This window comes from Mesoplodon densirostris, chromosome 14 (genome assembly GCF_025265405.1).
Source record: "Mesoplodon densirostris isolate mMesDen1 chromosome 14, mMesDen1 primary haplotype, whole genome shotgun sequence".
Taxonomy (NCBI): Eukaryota; Metazoa; Chordata; class Mammalia; order Artiodactyla; family Ziphiidae; genus Mesoplodon; species Mesoplodon densirostris.
Genome location: NC_082674.1, coordinates 19,492,241 through 19,507,233, shown reverse-complemented (window position 1 = coordinate 19,507,233; position 14,993 = coordinate 19,492,241). Strand labels below are relative to the sequence as shown.

General features: G+C 36.0%; 1 protein-coding gene across 12 annotated transcripts in view; it reads right to left on the bottom strand.

Moving 5' to 3' along the window:
* Positions 1-14,993, bottom strand: part of NCOA1 (nuclear receptor coactivator 1) — a 264,878-nt gene that overhangs the window by 96,137 nt on the left and 153,748 nt on the right. For all 12 annotated transcript variants that reach the window (XM_060116868.1, XM_060116867.1, XM_060116866.1 and 9 more), the window contains 2 exons: positions 8,004-8,109; positions 5,028-5,194 (listed from right to left, as the gene is read on the bottom strand). In XM_060116868.1, coding sequence (XP_059972851.1) covers positions 5,028-5,194; positions 8,004-8,092 — 256 coding nt within the window. In that variant the 5' untranslated portion in view covers positions 8,093-8,109. The remainder of the gene's footprint in view (positions 1-5,027; positions 5,195-8,003; positions 8,110-14,993) is intronic.

The window sequence follows — 14,993 nt, the reverse complement described above, 5'->3', positions numbered from 1 at the left end:
TCACAGATGTTAACATTATTTGCTTCAGGTCTTTCCTTTTTAAATAAATAAAATGCTACAAATAGAGCTACAGCTCTACCACTATTCCTCCTCTGTCCGTTTTCAGAAGTAACCAGTGTTCTGAGGTCAGCATAAACATTTCTAAGCATGTTTTTATACTTCAACTACATATGCATGAGTTTTACAAATATATTATTGCTTTGTGTTTTAATGTTTACATAAAAATATATAGACTTTTTCCACCCAATATTATGTTTGAGATTTAACTATACTGATACATATAAATTACATACACTCATTTGAACTGCTGTATAGTGTATGAATAACCCACAGTTGATTTCCTAGTCCCCTATTGGTAGACCTTTTGACTTCTTACAATGCTGTAATAAACTATTTTCAGTATTTCCTCTTTTGCACATTTGTGACAGTTTCTTTAGGGTAAATATTAGAAGTAAAATTGCTGGATCACAGGGTCTGTGTATTTTCAACATTACTAAGTTTGACAAATTACTCTCCAAAGAGGTTGTACCACCAGTAACATACAAGGGTTATTGTTTTTCTGTATGCTGACACTTGATATCATCACAGCTTTTAATTTTTGTGAACCTAATGGGTGTAAAATGTTATCTCATATAGTATTTATAATAACAGCTTTACTGACCTACAGTTCACACAGCATACCATTCATGGATTTAAAACATACAATTCAGTGGTTTTTAGTGTATTCACAGAGTTGTGCAGCCACCATCACAATAAATTTTAGAACACTTTCATCAACCCAAAAAGAAACCCCATACCCTTTAGCAGTCATTCCTCATTTTCTCAACACTCCCAAGCCCAAGGCAACCACCAATCTACTTTCTGTCTCTATAGATTTGCCTATTTTTGACATTTTATATGAATGGAATCATATAATATGTGGTCCTTTGTGACTGGCTTCTTTTGCTTAGTGCAATGTTTTCCAGATTCATCTATGTTGAAGCATTTATCAGTACTTCACTCTTTTTTATTGCTAAATAATATTCCAGTGTATAGGTATCTCATTTTATTTACCCATTGATCAGTTGATAGATATACTGTTTGCTTCCACTTATTGGCTATTTATGAATAATGCTGTTATGAACATTTGTGTACAAGTTTTCATTTCTCTTGGGTATATACCTGCAAGTGGACTTGCTGGACCACATGATAACTTTATCTTTAATATTTTGAGAAACTACTGGGCTGTTTTCCAAAGTGGATGCATAATTTTACACTCTCACCAGCACTGTATGAGGGTTCCAATTTCTCCCATCCTTACCAACACTTGTGACTATCTGTCTTTTTGATTGTAGCCACCCCAGCAAGTGTAAAGTGGTCTCTCATTGTGGTCTTGATTTGTATTTTTCTGATGGCTAATAATATTGAGTATGTTTTCCATGTGCTTATTGGTCATTTGTGTATTTTCTTTAGAGAAATGTCTATCCAGAGCCTTTGCCCATTAATTAATTGGGTTATTTATTTTTAAATTATTATAGTATAGGAGTTCCTCATTTAGTTCTAAGATGTACTTCCTTCATCATTTCATGTGTTTCTAACATTAAGACAGGTTTTGTTTCTTAAACAGTTCCAAAAAAACAAACCATCAAGTCCAAGTACATTAAGTAACTATGCATGAAAAGCACAACAAACAAAATTTTAGGCAAAACCCAAGGCAGGAGTGGCTATATGACTGGCCTAAGGCATGTGAACAGATGAGACACACAAGGAGAGAGTCTTGTCCTTAAAGGGACAGAAACATGCCTTCCTGTTTTCTTCTCTCCCTTTCCTGTCATCAGGAACACGTACAGGTGAGCCATGTTTGACCACATGGGTAAGGGCAATACCCTAGGAATGGCACAGCAAAACAGATGGAAGGAATCTGAACCTCTGACACATGCCTAGACTACCTTGTTAAAGCCACTGTACTTTGGGTCTCTTGCTACAGTAGCCTTGTCTGTATCCTAACTAATACATTTCGTATTTCTCAATAACATGCTTATTTGCTATATCCTGACTGTGCCCATGTTAGACATAATCTATTAACATGCCATCATAAAAGGTAAGAATTTAACTTATTTACATCAACCATCTAGACACACATACATATCCCCTCTTCCCATTCTCCCAGTATAGTTACAATAATTTTTAGAGCAGTCAGTATTTAGTATCTATGTTACTATGGCCATATAAATATCGTTCACAAATGAGTCAAGGTATGTGCTATAATTTACAATTCTCATATTTCATGTTTTAGTTTTTCTGTGAAGTTTGACTCATCTCTAAACTCTCCTCCAGACTAAAAAATTCCTCTCAATTTGGTCAGTCATCATATACTCTATGTGTTCCATTTTTTTCCCCATGGAAATATTCCTCCTAGAGTTCTCTATCCACCTGCTCCAATTGGGACTGGCTACTTCATTAGTCTGCTGCTCAACTGTAACCCTGGGTCTCCTTCTACCTTCTTTTGTTAAGATTCCATGGTTTCCCTGGGTTAAGATCCTATGCCTTTCTTTCTTGGTTTACTACCTTGGTCTTGATAGATATTTCCGAAAAAAAGTACACAGGAGACAACATTCTTGAGGCTTCAGATGTCTGAAAATGTCTTTATTTTGCATTCATATTTCATTTGGATGAACACAGAATTCTAGGTCCAGGATACTCATTTTCAGTGTTCCTATTTAGAAATCTGGACCCTCCTGAAAGTAATCTAGTATGTGTTTGTTTTTTCCTCTCTCTTGTTTTTTCTTTCTGGTGTCCAGAAATTGTGCATTGGTGTGAGGTTTTTTTCTTTCTTTTTTATTCATTGTGCTGTGCACTACATGTGTGCTTTCCATCTGGAAACCCATATCCCCTAATTCTGAGAATTTTTGGGGTTTTGTTTCTTTGCATTATTTCTTATAATTTTGGTCTGTTTTTTTTTTTTCTGGGGCTAATGATGTGTTATACCTCCTGAACTAATCCTATACATTTCTATCTTTCTCTTGTTTTCCTTTGCTTGTCTTTTTATTTTACTTTCTATGGGATTTCTTCAAATTATCTTTCAACGCTTTATCTTTTTATTCAACAAATATTCATTGAAAGTCTACTATGTACCCAGGAACTGCTATAGGTATTAAGGATACAATGGTGAACAAACAAAAATCCTTGCCCTCATGAAGCTCTAGTGGGGGTAGGCAGGCAATAAACAAATAAAATGTGTAATATGTTAGATGTAAAAAAATACTGTGGGGCGGGCTTCCCTGGTGGCTCAGTGGTCGAGAGTCCGCCTGCTGATGCAGGTTCGTGCCCCAGTCCGGGAAGATCCCACATACTGCGGAGTGGCTGGGCCCATGAGCCATGGCCACTGAGCCTGCGTGTCCAGAGCCTGTGCTCCGCAATGAGAGAGGCCACAACAGTGAGAGGCCCGCGTACCGCAAAAAAAAAAAAAAAAAAAAAAAAAACTGTGGGGAAAATAAATCAAAGAAGATGTAGAGAGGTGTGTGTGTGTGTGTGTGTGTGTGTGTGTGTGTGTGTGTATTAGATAGGTTAGTGAGGGACAAGTTCATTGAGAAAAAATATTTGAACCAACACATAAAAGGGATGCAGGGGTGAGCCTTGTGTATATCCAGGGAAGAGAATTCCAGACAGAGAGAACAGCAAGTGCAAATACCTGAGGCAGAGTGTTCCTGGAATGCTTGGGGCAGAGAGTATGAGAAAATAAGGTAATGAGGTAAAGTTTTTTTCAGCTATCCTGATTTTAAGTTCCAATGTTTCATTTTATAGCATCTTATTCTTGTTTCATAGATGAAATATCCTCCTTTTTGTCTCTGAGGGACTGTTAGATGGCTTTACATTTTCTTTTGCTCCCTGCATTGTCTCTGCTTCCTCTGAGTTCCCCTTATTCTGTTTGTTTGCTTGATTTATTCTCTTTTATAAAAAGACTTTCTTCAAATATCTGGATTTTTATTCATATTAAAGAGTGAGGTACTAAAATCCTGACTGGCAGTTGTGTGAAGTGTGGGGACAGAGCAAGGAGCTGATTTTTTCACTTGGGGGATCAATTCCAACTGTCAGTGCTTGTGTGTCTTTCCCTTTGGACTGCTCAATTGCCCCAGAGGAATCCTCCCATTTTCGGCTGAGGGAGTATGAGCCAGGCTGTCAGAGTTTCCAGATTGAGCAGGGAAGGTGCCATACAGCCTCTTGCTGGCTATCCCCTCTGCAGACCTACAATACCAGTTTTTCCTGTCTGCTAAATGAGTTGTCACTAGACTATCCACTCCTAAAATCTTAAAAGCCTATCACCTCAACCATTTAAAACATACTATTTGTTCATAGTCTTTTTACATTGCTGCTATTAATCTGAAGTTCCCTGGGGTCTATTCCTTCTGTTTGTTATTTGTGTTCTTACTCACTGTAGATTATTTCCTCCTATGTTATATAAGTTTATAGCATAAAATCTCCCTCAGAAGCACTTTTTCTTTGGGAATCTGACAGGGCGAGGTGTGGTTATGTTTCTTCAAAGTGCTTTGCCTTTGTTTCTGGTAGGCAACCCAGGAGTTGTGTGGTGTTGGGTCCCCAGTAAATATGAATAGTATAAATATGAACCATAAAAATAAATCAGGGTTTTCTCAGAGAAGGCTGTTTCCCCCACCCAGAGCCCAGGCAGAGACAAACTTATAACTCAGATGGAGAGACATTCCTACCTCTGAGTTGCTGTCTTTCAACCCTATGCCAGAGCCTCAGGTCTGATACCACAACTTGTATCTCCTGACTTAATCCCCTATGATACTGCGTCTCATAACCTTTCAAGGCAACCAGTTCTCAAGATAACTGAATAAGCCACTTTGTTGTAAAAGAAGGGTCTCAGATTTACATTCTAAAATAAATAGCATCTAAACAAAAATGTTCCTTTAATAAAATTACAAAATTGAATGCAATTTCTTAATGATAAAAAATAAAATCACATATTGTAAATGTCTTAGTAACAAAGCACACAGTCACAGGGGTTTTTTTGTTCATTTTTTTACCTTGTTCCATTCTCTTCATTAGCTGTATCTGATCGACTGTCTTCTTCAGTATCTTGCATTTGTCTGGTTTTACACTCAAGCTGTCAATGTCACTGATGTTGGCAGACAATAACTCGGCTAGCTCTTCTAAATATTTATTTTCTTGCTCCCTGCGCCTCTTTTCAGTGCTGTCACACAAAGGAAATCCAGTTACTGTACTTTCTACCACCATATGTCCTTCTCTGATCAAGTATTTAATATTTATATATTTACAGAGATTCCTGTTTTTATCCAGAATATAAAACCAGATTTAGAAAACAATTTAAAATTGTATCTAAAAAACAAATATTACAAAATACCAAGGTGCAGAAAACAATTCTGGCTAAAAAACATAAAGAGAATGACTGCCATCACAGATGTATTCCCTCAATGATGTATATACATTGAATATTTCAAATAAATACTAGATATCAAAAAGAAGCAGACAGTACATATACTAGTTGCATTTGAAATTATTAGATGTTCCAAATAATAATTCCTTAAAATAGAAAATCTGAATTTTCAAATAAGTTTGTTGTAAATTAAGCAGGCATACTACATCAGAGTTCAAATAAATTATAATTAGAAATCTGATAAAGTCTTGATTCTTATAATGTACTTAAAATTATAACCCCACACCCATCAGATTGGCAAAAAGTTAAAGTGCGGAGAATGCAAGAAAAAAGGAACTCTCAATGCTTATCATTTAAAGAACAATGTGATAATTACCCAGTTAACATAAAAATGCACACAGATCCTAAAGAAACTCTTACGAGGTACGAGGATGTTCATGTTCACTGTAGTGCTGGCTATAAGAATGAAAATTTGTAACAAAATGGTTGTTTACCCATAGGAAATGTCTATCTGTAGGGAAACAGATTTCTCAAATACGGTATATTCGTGTAATACAATATTTATCAAAAGTTAATAACAGAACTGAATAAATCTAGTTATCTTTATGTCTAAAGATCCATGCTGAAAAGTATACTGTAGAGAAATACACATAGTATTATGTAATATATAAATTTAATAAACATTCTATATTGTTCACAGATACTTATATATGCATAATCAGTAAAAACAGATTGAAAGAATTAGAGACAAATCAATTTTGTCATTAATCATCTTACTACTTTTATTTAAACAAAACTGCAAATACGTGGTTTATATGTGGTGGGTATACATCGTTTCCTAGTCTCTATTCTTTTATAGGTTAAAAAATTTTCCCCAAATAAAAATTTAAAGTAAAATACAATAGTTTTATCTATTTATTCTTAAATTAAGAAGGACTGACATATATAGAAGTAGACAAGAACATTAACTCTGACAACACAAACTGAATTGCATCTTGATATCAGCATTCCTCCTAGCTTCTGGACACTTACCTATGATTATGAGTACTTAGGTTACCATCGCTCAGTAACAGTTCTCTGAACTGATTAAGAGAAGTAGTCACTTTTCTTTCCCTAACCTGAAGCCCTGGCACTCTCCTGTAAAAATTCTTTCTTTGTCCCCCCATGAGAAAAAGCATGTAATCCAATGACAGAAGAGTCTTCTGCCGTTTTATGCTCTACATCAATGATTATCAGCTGGGGGCCATATTGCTTTCCCTGTCCCAGGGATATTTGACATTTTTGGTTATCACAACTGGTAGGACATTTTGCTTATCATAACTGATATAAAGATGCTATTTGGCATCTAGTGTGTAGAAGCCAGGGATCCTACCAAACATCCTACAATATACAGGATAGCTTCCCACAGCACAGAATTATCTTGCCCACAATGTCAACAGTGTGGAGGCTGAGAAACCTTGCTCCAGATCCTTGAAGGTGAACGGAATAAAATCCCCACTCTTCTCTCAGGTAGGAAAGCTGCTGTTTTGATCTGATTGAGGTTCCTTCTCTATCTGGCATTTATTAGTCTCCTTAGCAATAATTCTCTTTTGCCTATTTGATGACCACATTCCTTATTAACACACAAATATTTAATTCCACAAATATTCATTCTTTAAAGCCCTGATATTAAAAATTTTTTTCTTTGTTCCACTAATACCATAATATACTGAAATAGCAGTTAAAGATGTACAATGGATTTATTTATTCATTTGACAAATATTTTCTGTGTCCTTACTATATATGTTACACATTGTGCTAGGAACTAGGGATAAAATGGTGAGTAAGGACAAAGTTCTTACCAAATGGCAGCTTAGCCTGTAGTAGAGAAGCCAGGGAACTCATGAAATAAGCACAAAAACTAATAAAAACCTGAAATTACGGATTATAGCTATAAAAATACATGTGAAATAGATACAAATGGGGGAGATTTGACCTAATAGTTAATGGAAGGAAGAGAAGGCTCCTTTTAAGAAAGTAATGACTCGGGCTTCCCTGGTGGCACAGTGGTTAAGAATCCCCTGCCAATGCAGGGAACAGGGGCTCGAGCCCCGGTCCGGGAAGATCCCATGTGCCACGGAGCAACTAAGCCCGTGAGCCACAACTACTGAGCCTATGCTCTAGAGCCCGCGAGCCACAACTACTGAGCCCGCGTGCTACAACTACTGAAGCCTGCGCGCCTAGAGCCCATGCTCCGCGACAAGGGAAGCCACCACAATGAGAAGCCTGTGCACCGCTACAAAGAGTAGCCCTCGCTCACTGCAACTAGAGAGAGCCTGCATGCAGCAATAAAGACCCAATGCAGCCATAAATAAATAAATAAATAAATAAATAAAAAGAAAGTAATGACTACACTGGTATTTGGAGAATGCATAGGTGTTGACTACAGGAAATTTAGAGGGAGCAGCATGTGTAAAGGCCCTGGGGAAGGAAGAGAACATGGTAAGTATGAGTGACTCAGAGAAGGCTGGTAAACTTGGAGTAGATGAAGCAAAAGCTCTAAAGTGACAATGAAAATGATAAAGCAGCTCTGCCAGAGACAGACTAAGAAAAAGAGTGTTCCTACCTTGATGCCAGTGTGTCACATGGTGATCCTTTTCTCTTATGTGAGTCTGGGTTAGCAGGGTCAGATGAACTGTCCCCAAGGCCACTCATGTTGAAAAACTTCACACCTAAAAAGGAAGGAAAACAATAAGAAATCGACCCTAATGAACTTTCCAACTCTATGGGAATAGGAAGCTCCCTTAGAATATATCTAAACACTGTGGTTTCTCAATGAATAATTACAGCCATCATAAAAGCATCCACATTTATATAAAAGCACATGAGTCATCAGCTATTTAGTGTTTCCACACTTTCTTTTCTACTATACCTGTAAAATAAAATTAATCATCCTTCATAAAACCATAGAGATCAATTAGGATGAAAATATTGTTAGAATAATTAAATAGACAATGAGATTTTTTTTAAGAGAAAAAACCACTTCATATGTAAGTGTAAAAACTGTGTAACTGAGAGTCAGATAGATTCTTTTTTATATTTATTTATTTTAGATTATTTTGAAAAGGACTTAAAACAACTTTTACTCATAAGGTTTGGGATTTTATATTGATAGGAAAAGAAATAATACATATATGATTAAAATTAAAGCGATGAACTAGATTTGGATTTTGTATTGTACTTACCAACTTCGAATTCCATACTCCTAACCTTTTGCTTACGCAGTCAGGCGACAAAGATCAAATGTTTAGTCTACGTTAGGATCTTGTTATAGATGCCAGAGAACACAAAGTCATTTCCCCTAGCATGCCAGCCAGGTCTCTCTCTTACATGTTGTGTCAGTCAGTGACTGCACTTAAAGATCCCTTCTGATCTGCCCCTATCAACCACTATTCTCTACAGAATCTCTAACGAAACTCGGAATCTTATCTCTGGCCTTATACTCATCACTACCACTTAGATTTTACTAATGTCAAACAACACACCTCTCATTCTCTTCCATTCCATCTACCCTCGTAAAAGGAGAGGAAATTCTTGTTAAATGGGAAAAACCTTTAACTCCTTAAATTCTAAAATTATTAAATAAATACAGTGGTGCATGTTAGCAGCCATGCTTGTAAAGTTGAGATCCATAAGAATTTCTCACATGACTTTAATTAATATGTTGGAATAAATCATTTTTCTCTAGTCCTAAAACTTCCTCTGTCTCCAGCTCTTTCTCAGTACCAAAGACTGTCATATCCCCTTTTAAATATAAAAATAATACCTAGAACTCTAATCATGACTTTATTATTCCATGTAACCAAAAAGGCACATTTCTAATTTCTCCATATTAGACGTGCAGGTCATGAAAATTTCCAACTCCTAGGATTGCAATCTTGTAATTATTTTTTACTCTTCTCTTTTACTCCTCATTTTGTATCGGTATCCACGTCCTGTCAATTCTTCATTAACAGGAGATCTTACAGTGTCCCCTCCTTCTTCATTCTCAGATACAGTTATGATCCCTATTTGGAAGCAAATACCTCATTCTAGATTCCTGCAAGATCCTTCTATCTTGTTTCTCAATTCCAGTCACTCTCACTTCTAATGTGTCCTATAAACAGCAGCAAAACCATTCCTGCTCAAATGGCATTTTCAAGATATCACTTCCCTGATAAGGAATCAGCTTGATTTTCCTACTGCAGCATGGTGGTTAAAAGGATGGGCGTTAGGGTCAGAAAGGCCCTGCTTAATCATTACCTGCCTGTTCCTGGGCAAAGTGCTTAACCTCCTTAAATCTCCTATTTCTTCATCTGTAACACAAGGATAATAACTATACTTACCTACCTTTAGATTTGTTGTGAGGACTGAATGAACAGTGCATGTAAAGAGTGCACTGTAGGTTCCTAGAGAATGTTGGTTATTGTTATTATCTCCCCTTTAGACTAAGAGCTCCATGAGGGGAGTAGTGTTCACTCAGTGGATAACTCATCCCGTACTTCCTCATCGATAAATACAATGGACACTTTTCATTCCTTCACTCATTAATGCTCAATAAATGCTAACTTATTACTAGTATTTTATTGGACTGCTTGGAGCAGCATCTGAAACTGTTTCCTTCTGAAAATATTGTCATCCATTGACTTCTGTGATCCTATGCTTCCTTCATTTACTTAACAAATAAACCAAGCATCTATCATGTCTCAGGCACTGTGCTAGGAGCTGAGCAAATCGTGGACCGCAAAATAGAGGTTCCTGCCCTCGTGGAGTGGGAGACATAAACAAATAAAACACAAGATTAATACGTAATTTTCTTATAGTGGTAAAATCATAAAGGAAATGAATAGGGTTCATAGAGAAAAACAATAGAGGAGACCTAATTTTAATTGGGCGATCAACTGAGGTTTCTCTGAAGAAGTGATGTTTAAGCCACAGCCGGAGAGATTAGTAGAATTAGTGTGGTTTTCTACTTTCCTTATTCTCAGTACTTTTTGCCCAGTTCTTCGGGGTTAGATTTCCTCATGGTTCTAATGTCCTACGCCTCCTTTCCCCTCATACTATACATTATTCTGGGGTGATATCACTCACTCAACATGGTTTCAAAAAAAAAAAATCTCTCAACCAATTACCCTGAATCTCCATCTCTAGCCCAGATCTCCTGGGTCTCAGACCCATAACCCCACTCCTTGCCAGATAACTCTACGCAGAGGTCACATAGGCACTTCAAATTCATCTTTCCAAATGAACTTAACATCTCCTCCTCACGCAATTTTTTTTCTCTCAGTTGGTACACAAGTCATTCTAGCCTCTTCTCTCATACCCCACATGCAAGCAAACAGTAAGATGTGTCCACTTTTATTTCCTAAATATTTCCAAAATCCACCCCTTTCTTAGTCTCCTCTCACCTGTTGCTGAACTATTAGAAACATCATAGCTTTTATGGTGGTCTCCCTGAGCCACCAAAGTAGGCTATCAAAAACATAAGTTTGATCATGTCAATTTCTTGCTTAAAACCCTTCCCTAAATCCTCACTGCCCACAGGATAACATTCAACATAATATACAATGTTTGCATCAGTTCCCATCTATTGTGTGTCCATTATAGAATTTGGTGAATGAGTGATTAAATGTTTGTCCAATCAAGTTTAGCCCAACCTACATAAACAATATATAAACAGACTATATATATTATATACTACATACAGTCCCTATATACACATATGGATTATATATGTTAATTTTAGTTTCAACACTAAGGAAAGACTTTAAAAATAAAATCCTTGATACTATCCCATCTTCGCAGCAAAGGTAAACATTAGTCAGAAACTTTAAATTGATCTCAATGTGGGTAGCCCAAGTTAACTCAGCAAAAAGTATTTATTGAGCTCCTACTATATGCCAGCTTCTGTTCTAGGTAGTGGGAGTACAACTGTGCATGAAACTTATAAAAAAATCACTGTCCTCATAGAGTTTCATTCTATTGTGAGGGAGAGAGAAGCAAAATTAAAAAGTAAAGTATAGAGTATATTAGAAGGTGATAAGTATTATGGAGGAAAACAAGGCAAAAACAAGGCTTAGTTTTATGGAAGGAGAGGGGCAGCAATTTTAAGTGAAGTAGTTAGGAAGGGCCTCACTGAGAAGGTGAGACGTGAGCAAAGACTTGAAGGAGGTGAGGGAGAGAGAATGACGACTGGAAGAAGAGTGCTCCTGGCAGAGGAAGGGCCATACAGCCTGAGGGGCGGAGCATAACTACGCTTTTTGAGAAACATGAAAGAGATCAGTGTGGGTAAAACTGGGGAGTGAGGAGCAGGCGATAAGGCTGCATCATGTAAGGTCTTGGCTGAAACCAGTTTAAAGACTTTAGCTTTACTCTGAGTGAATTAGCCAATCCCTGGAGGATTACGAACAGAAGAATGACAAGGTCTGATTTTCATTCTAAGACTTCCTCCATGAACGATAAGCACAATCTTTCTGATCTCAGTAATTTGGTATCTAAATAAGTTTCTGGCTGCCAAATGGACATTTCCATTTGGATATCCCACGTCACCTCAAATTCAACATGTATAAAACATGATGGTCTTTTAAGTTCCAGATTTCTATTAATGATACATAAATGAGATGAACTGCACTATGGATTAATGTCATCATAGAAAAACATTTATTAAACCTCTTGTCAGAGGGAGAGGAAGGCTCTATATGACAAGGAAAATAATTACAATTTAAGGTGGACAGCCTCAACGCAAAGGTCAATATGCCAGACTTGCCACCACAACCAAAAAGATGTTGAAAGACCCGACAATGGCTTTGTTAGCATCCATTCTCAAATATAAAACTAGAAAAATCAGCTAAGTGATATATTACTATAATGAGTAAGACTGCTACTTTCTTCTCCTATGGAGAGTCACAGGAACATAAATGAGATTAACCAGATACCACAGAAGTAAAGAAGCCACTTAATTTTATCTTTACTTAGAAATAAAATATAAATATATTTCAAAGTTTATTAAAACAAAAAATAAAATTATGTGATAAATTCATAATAATAAGAAGCATCAATGCTAAATTTTTCAACAAAAGTAGAAATAAAAGACAGAAGAAAATGATGAACAGGAAAGAAAATGAAAGATAAGACTTTAGAGTTCACTAAAATCCAAAAGAAAAGAGTTAACTAACTCCTACTTAATGCTCAGCTTTACTTAGCTGCCAGTCTTCCCTGCCTCCTAAGACACCAGGTTATACCTATCTAAGAATTTACCCATCTGAATTCTATTGGCTCTCAAAATACTGCTGGGCATATATTTCTTATGATAATATGCTATAAAATTGTAATTCTCTTGTTTGTCTCCTCTTCTAGATTGTGAACTCAAAAACAATTACTAGATCTTTTTATTGTATATCCAATATGTAACATAATGTCTAAAAGATATAGAAGCTAAAATAGGTGATAAATTAAGTGATTAAGTTATTTTACTAATATGACATTTATATTTTTTAAAGAATATTTAAGATTTTTATAATTAAATATTTTCTGGAATCTTTCATAATGTTTTGGAATTCTTTTCTATAATTGAGAAATTGAGCTTTCTTGAAATCCCTGTTCTAGTGTTTTCAATGGAAAACAACAACAACAACAACCACCTTCTTGGTCTAGAAATTTGAGAACATCTCTTCTAATTCTGAAAAGGTTAAGATCTATTTTGGAGAAACCTCCTACTATATTTCACAGTACAATAGAGACACAAAAATATGTTGCATTTACACAACTGTAAACATAAGCAATACAATCTCACAGTTTGGATAATTTTGAGCAACAAATAAATCTGGATTTCAATTGAGATTCCCCAGACTATGCTAAGTCAGACTACTGGCTGGAGACTGACATCTGCTAAATTTATCTGAAATTCTGGGGTTGAGGAGACATCAGACAACAATTCAACAGCAATTCAATATCTGGTTTACCAAAATAAGAGCCAATAGTAAGAAGCTATGAGGAAGTCACCAACAATTTGCTGATGATATGATTCTGGTATTACCTGCTTTCTATTTACAAAACACAATAAACAGATAGTGGAATGCAAAACCTCTGATGAGTGAAAATTTTACAGCTGTTCTATTTGTGGAATGGCTTTATATTTGGCAGTAAGGGAACTTAAACAAGGTTCATTAAGAAAAGAAATGTTGGTTTCAGGAAGCCAATTTACATATCACCTTTAAAAAAAAGAGGTTAGGTTTCTAAGTAAAAGTATGCTGTTGATTTAAAAAGAGTTGCTAAGTTATACACAATCTCATGCACTCTCTAGAGAGCAGTTTTTGGAACTAGAAACCACATCTACCTCTGTTCAAATGGACCAGACTAAACCAAATAGGTTGGGCTGAAGAAATAGGTCAGTGCTTTATATTTCAGTTGAATTATAGATTTCTACATAAGAAATTTGTCACTCACCTCCCAGATTTAGCTGAGGACTGCATCATTTGAAAAATAAGTAACAATTAGTTAATAAACAACTCTAATAATATACTTGAAAATGCTAGCAAGCAATTAGCACGGAGAAGCACAGACGTGAGAGGGACACTCTGAGAGTTAAACCTCCCCAAGTTGATAATATCACACAGGAAAAATCGTGACAAATAAAGAGCTCCTGCACTGGGTAACTGCCATAAAGGATGTTTCTCAAACTGGAGTCCTCAGATACCTAGGGTTCTCTAAAAAGAAGTTTTCAATTTTGTCTTTTCACTTCAGTGACAATTGAATTCTTTCTCATGTGATAAGAAAGGATGGGGACTTTAGGATTTCTATTGCCCTTTTTATGGTTAAATAATTTCCCATTGTTTGGATATACCACATTTTGCTTATGTATTCATCAAATGATGGCCACTTAGGTTTCCCATTATTGGGGCTATTTAACAACAATGCTGCTATGAACATTTATGTGCAAATTTTTGTGTGAACTTGTTTTCAATTCTCTTGGGTACGAAACTACTAGGTCATATTGTAAAACTCTAAATTTTTGAGGAACTGCCAAACTGTCTTCCACAGTGGCCGTACCATCTTAAATTCTCACCATCATATGTACAAGTGTTCCAATTTTTCCACATCCTCACCAAAAATTGATATTTTCTGTTTTTTGATTTTACTTTAATTATAGCCATCTTAGTGGGTGTGAAATGGTATCTCATTGTGGTTTTGATTTACATTTCCCTAATTACCAATGACTTTGAGCATCTTTTCATGTCCTTTTTGGCCATTTGTATATCTCTGGAGAAATGCCTATTCAGGTCCTTTGCCCATTTTTAAACTGGGTTGTCTTTTTATTGGTAAGTCATAAGAGTTCTTTATATTCATGTCTAGATCCTTATCAGATATATGATTTGCAAATATTTTCTCCCATTCTGTGGATTATCTTTTCACTTTCTTTATAGTAACTTCTGATGAACAAGAGTTCTTAATTTTGATGAAATCCAACTTATCTACTATTTCTTCTTTGTTTACTAAGTACAACATCTGGGCTTCTTAAGACAGTTTCTACTGACTGCTATTTTTCCTGTGTATGGGCCATACTTTTTTTGCTTCTTTG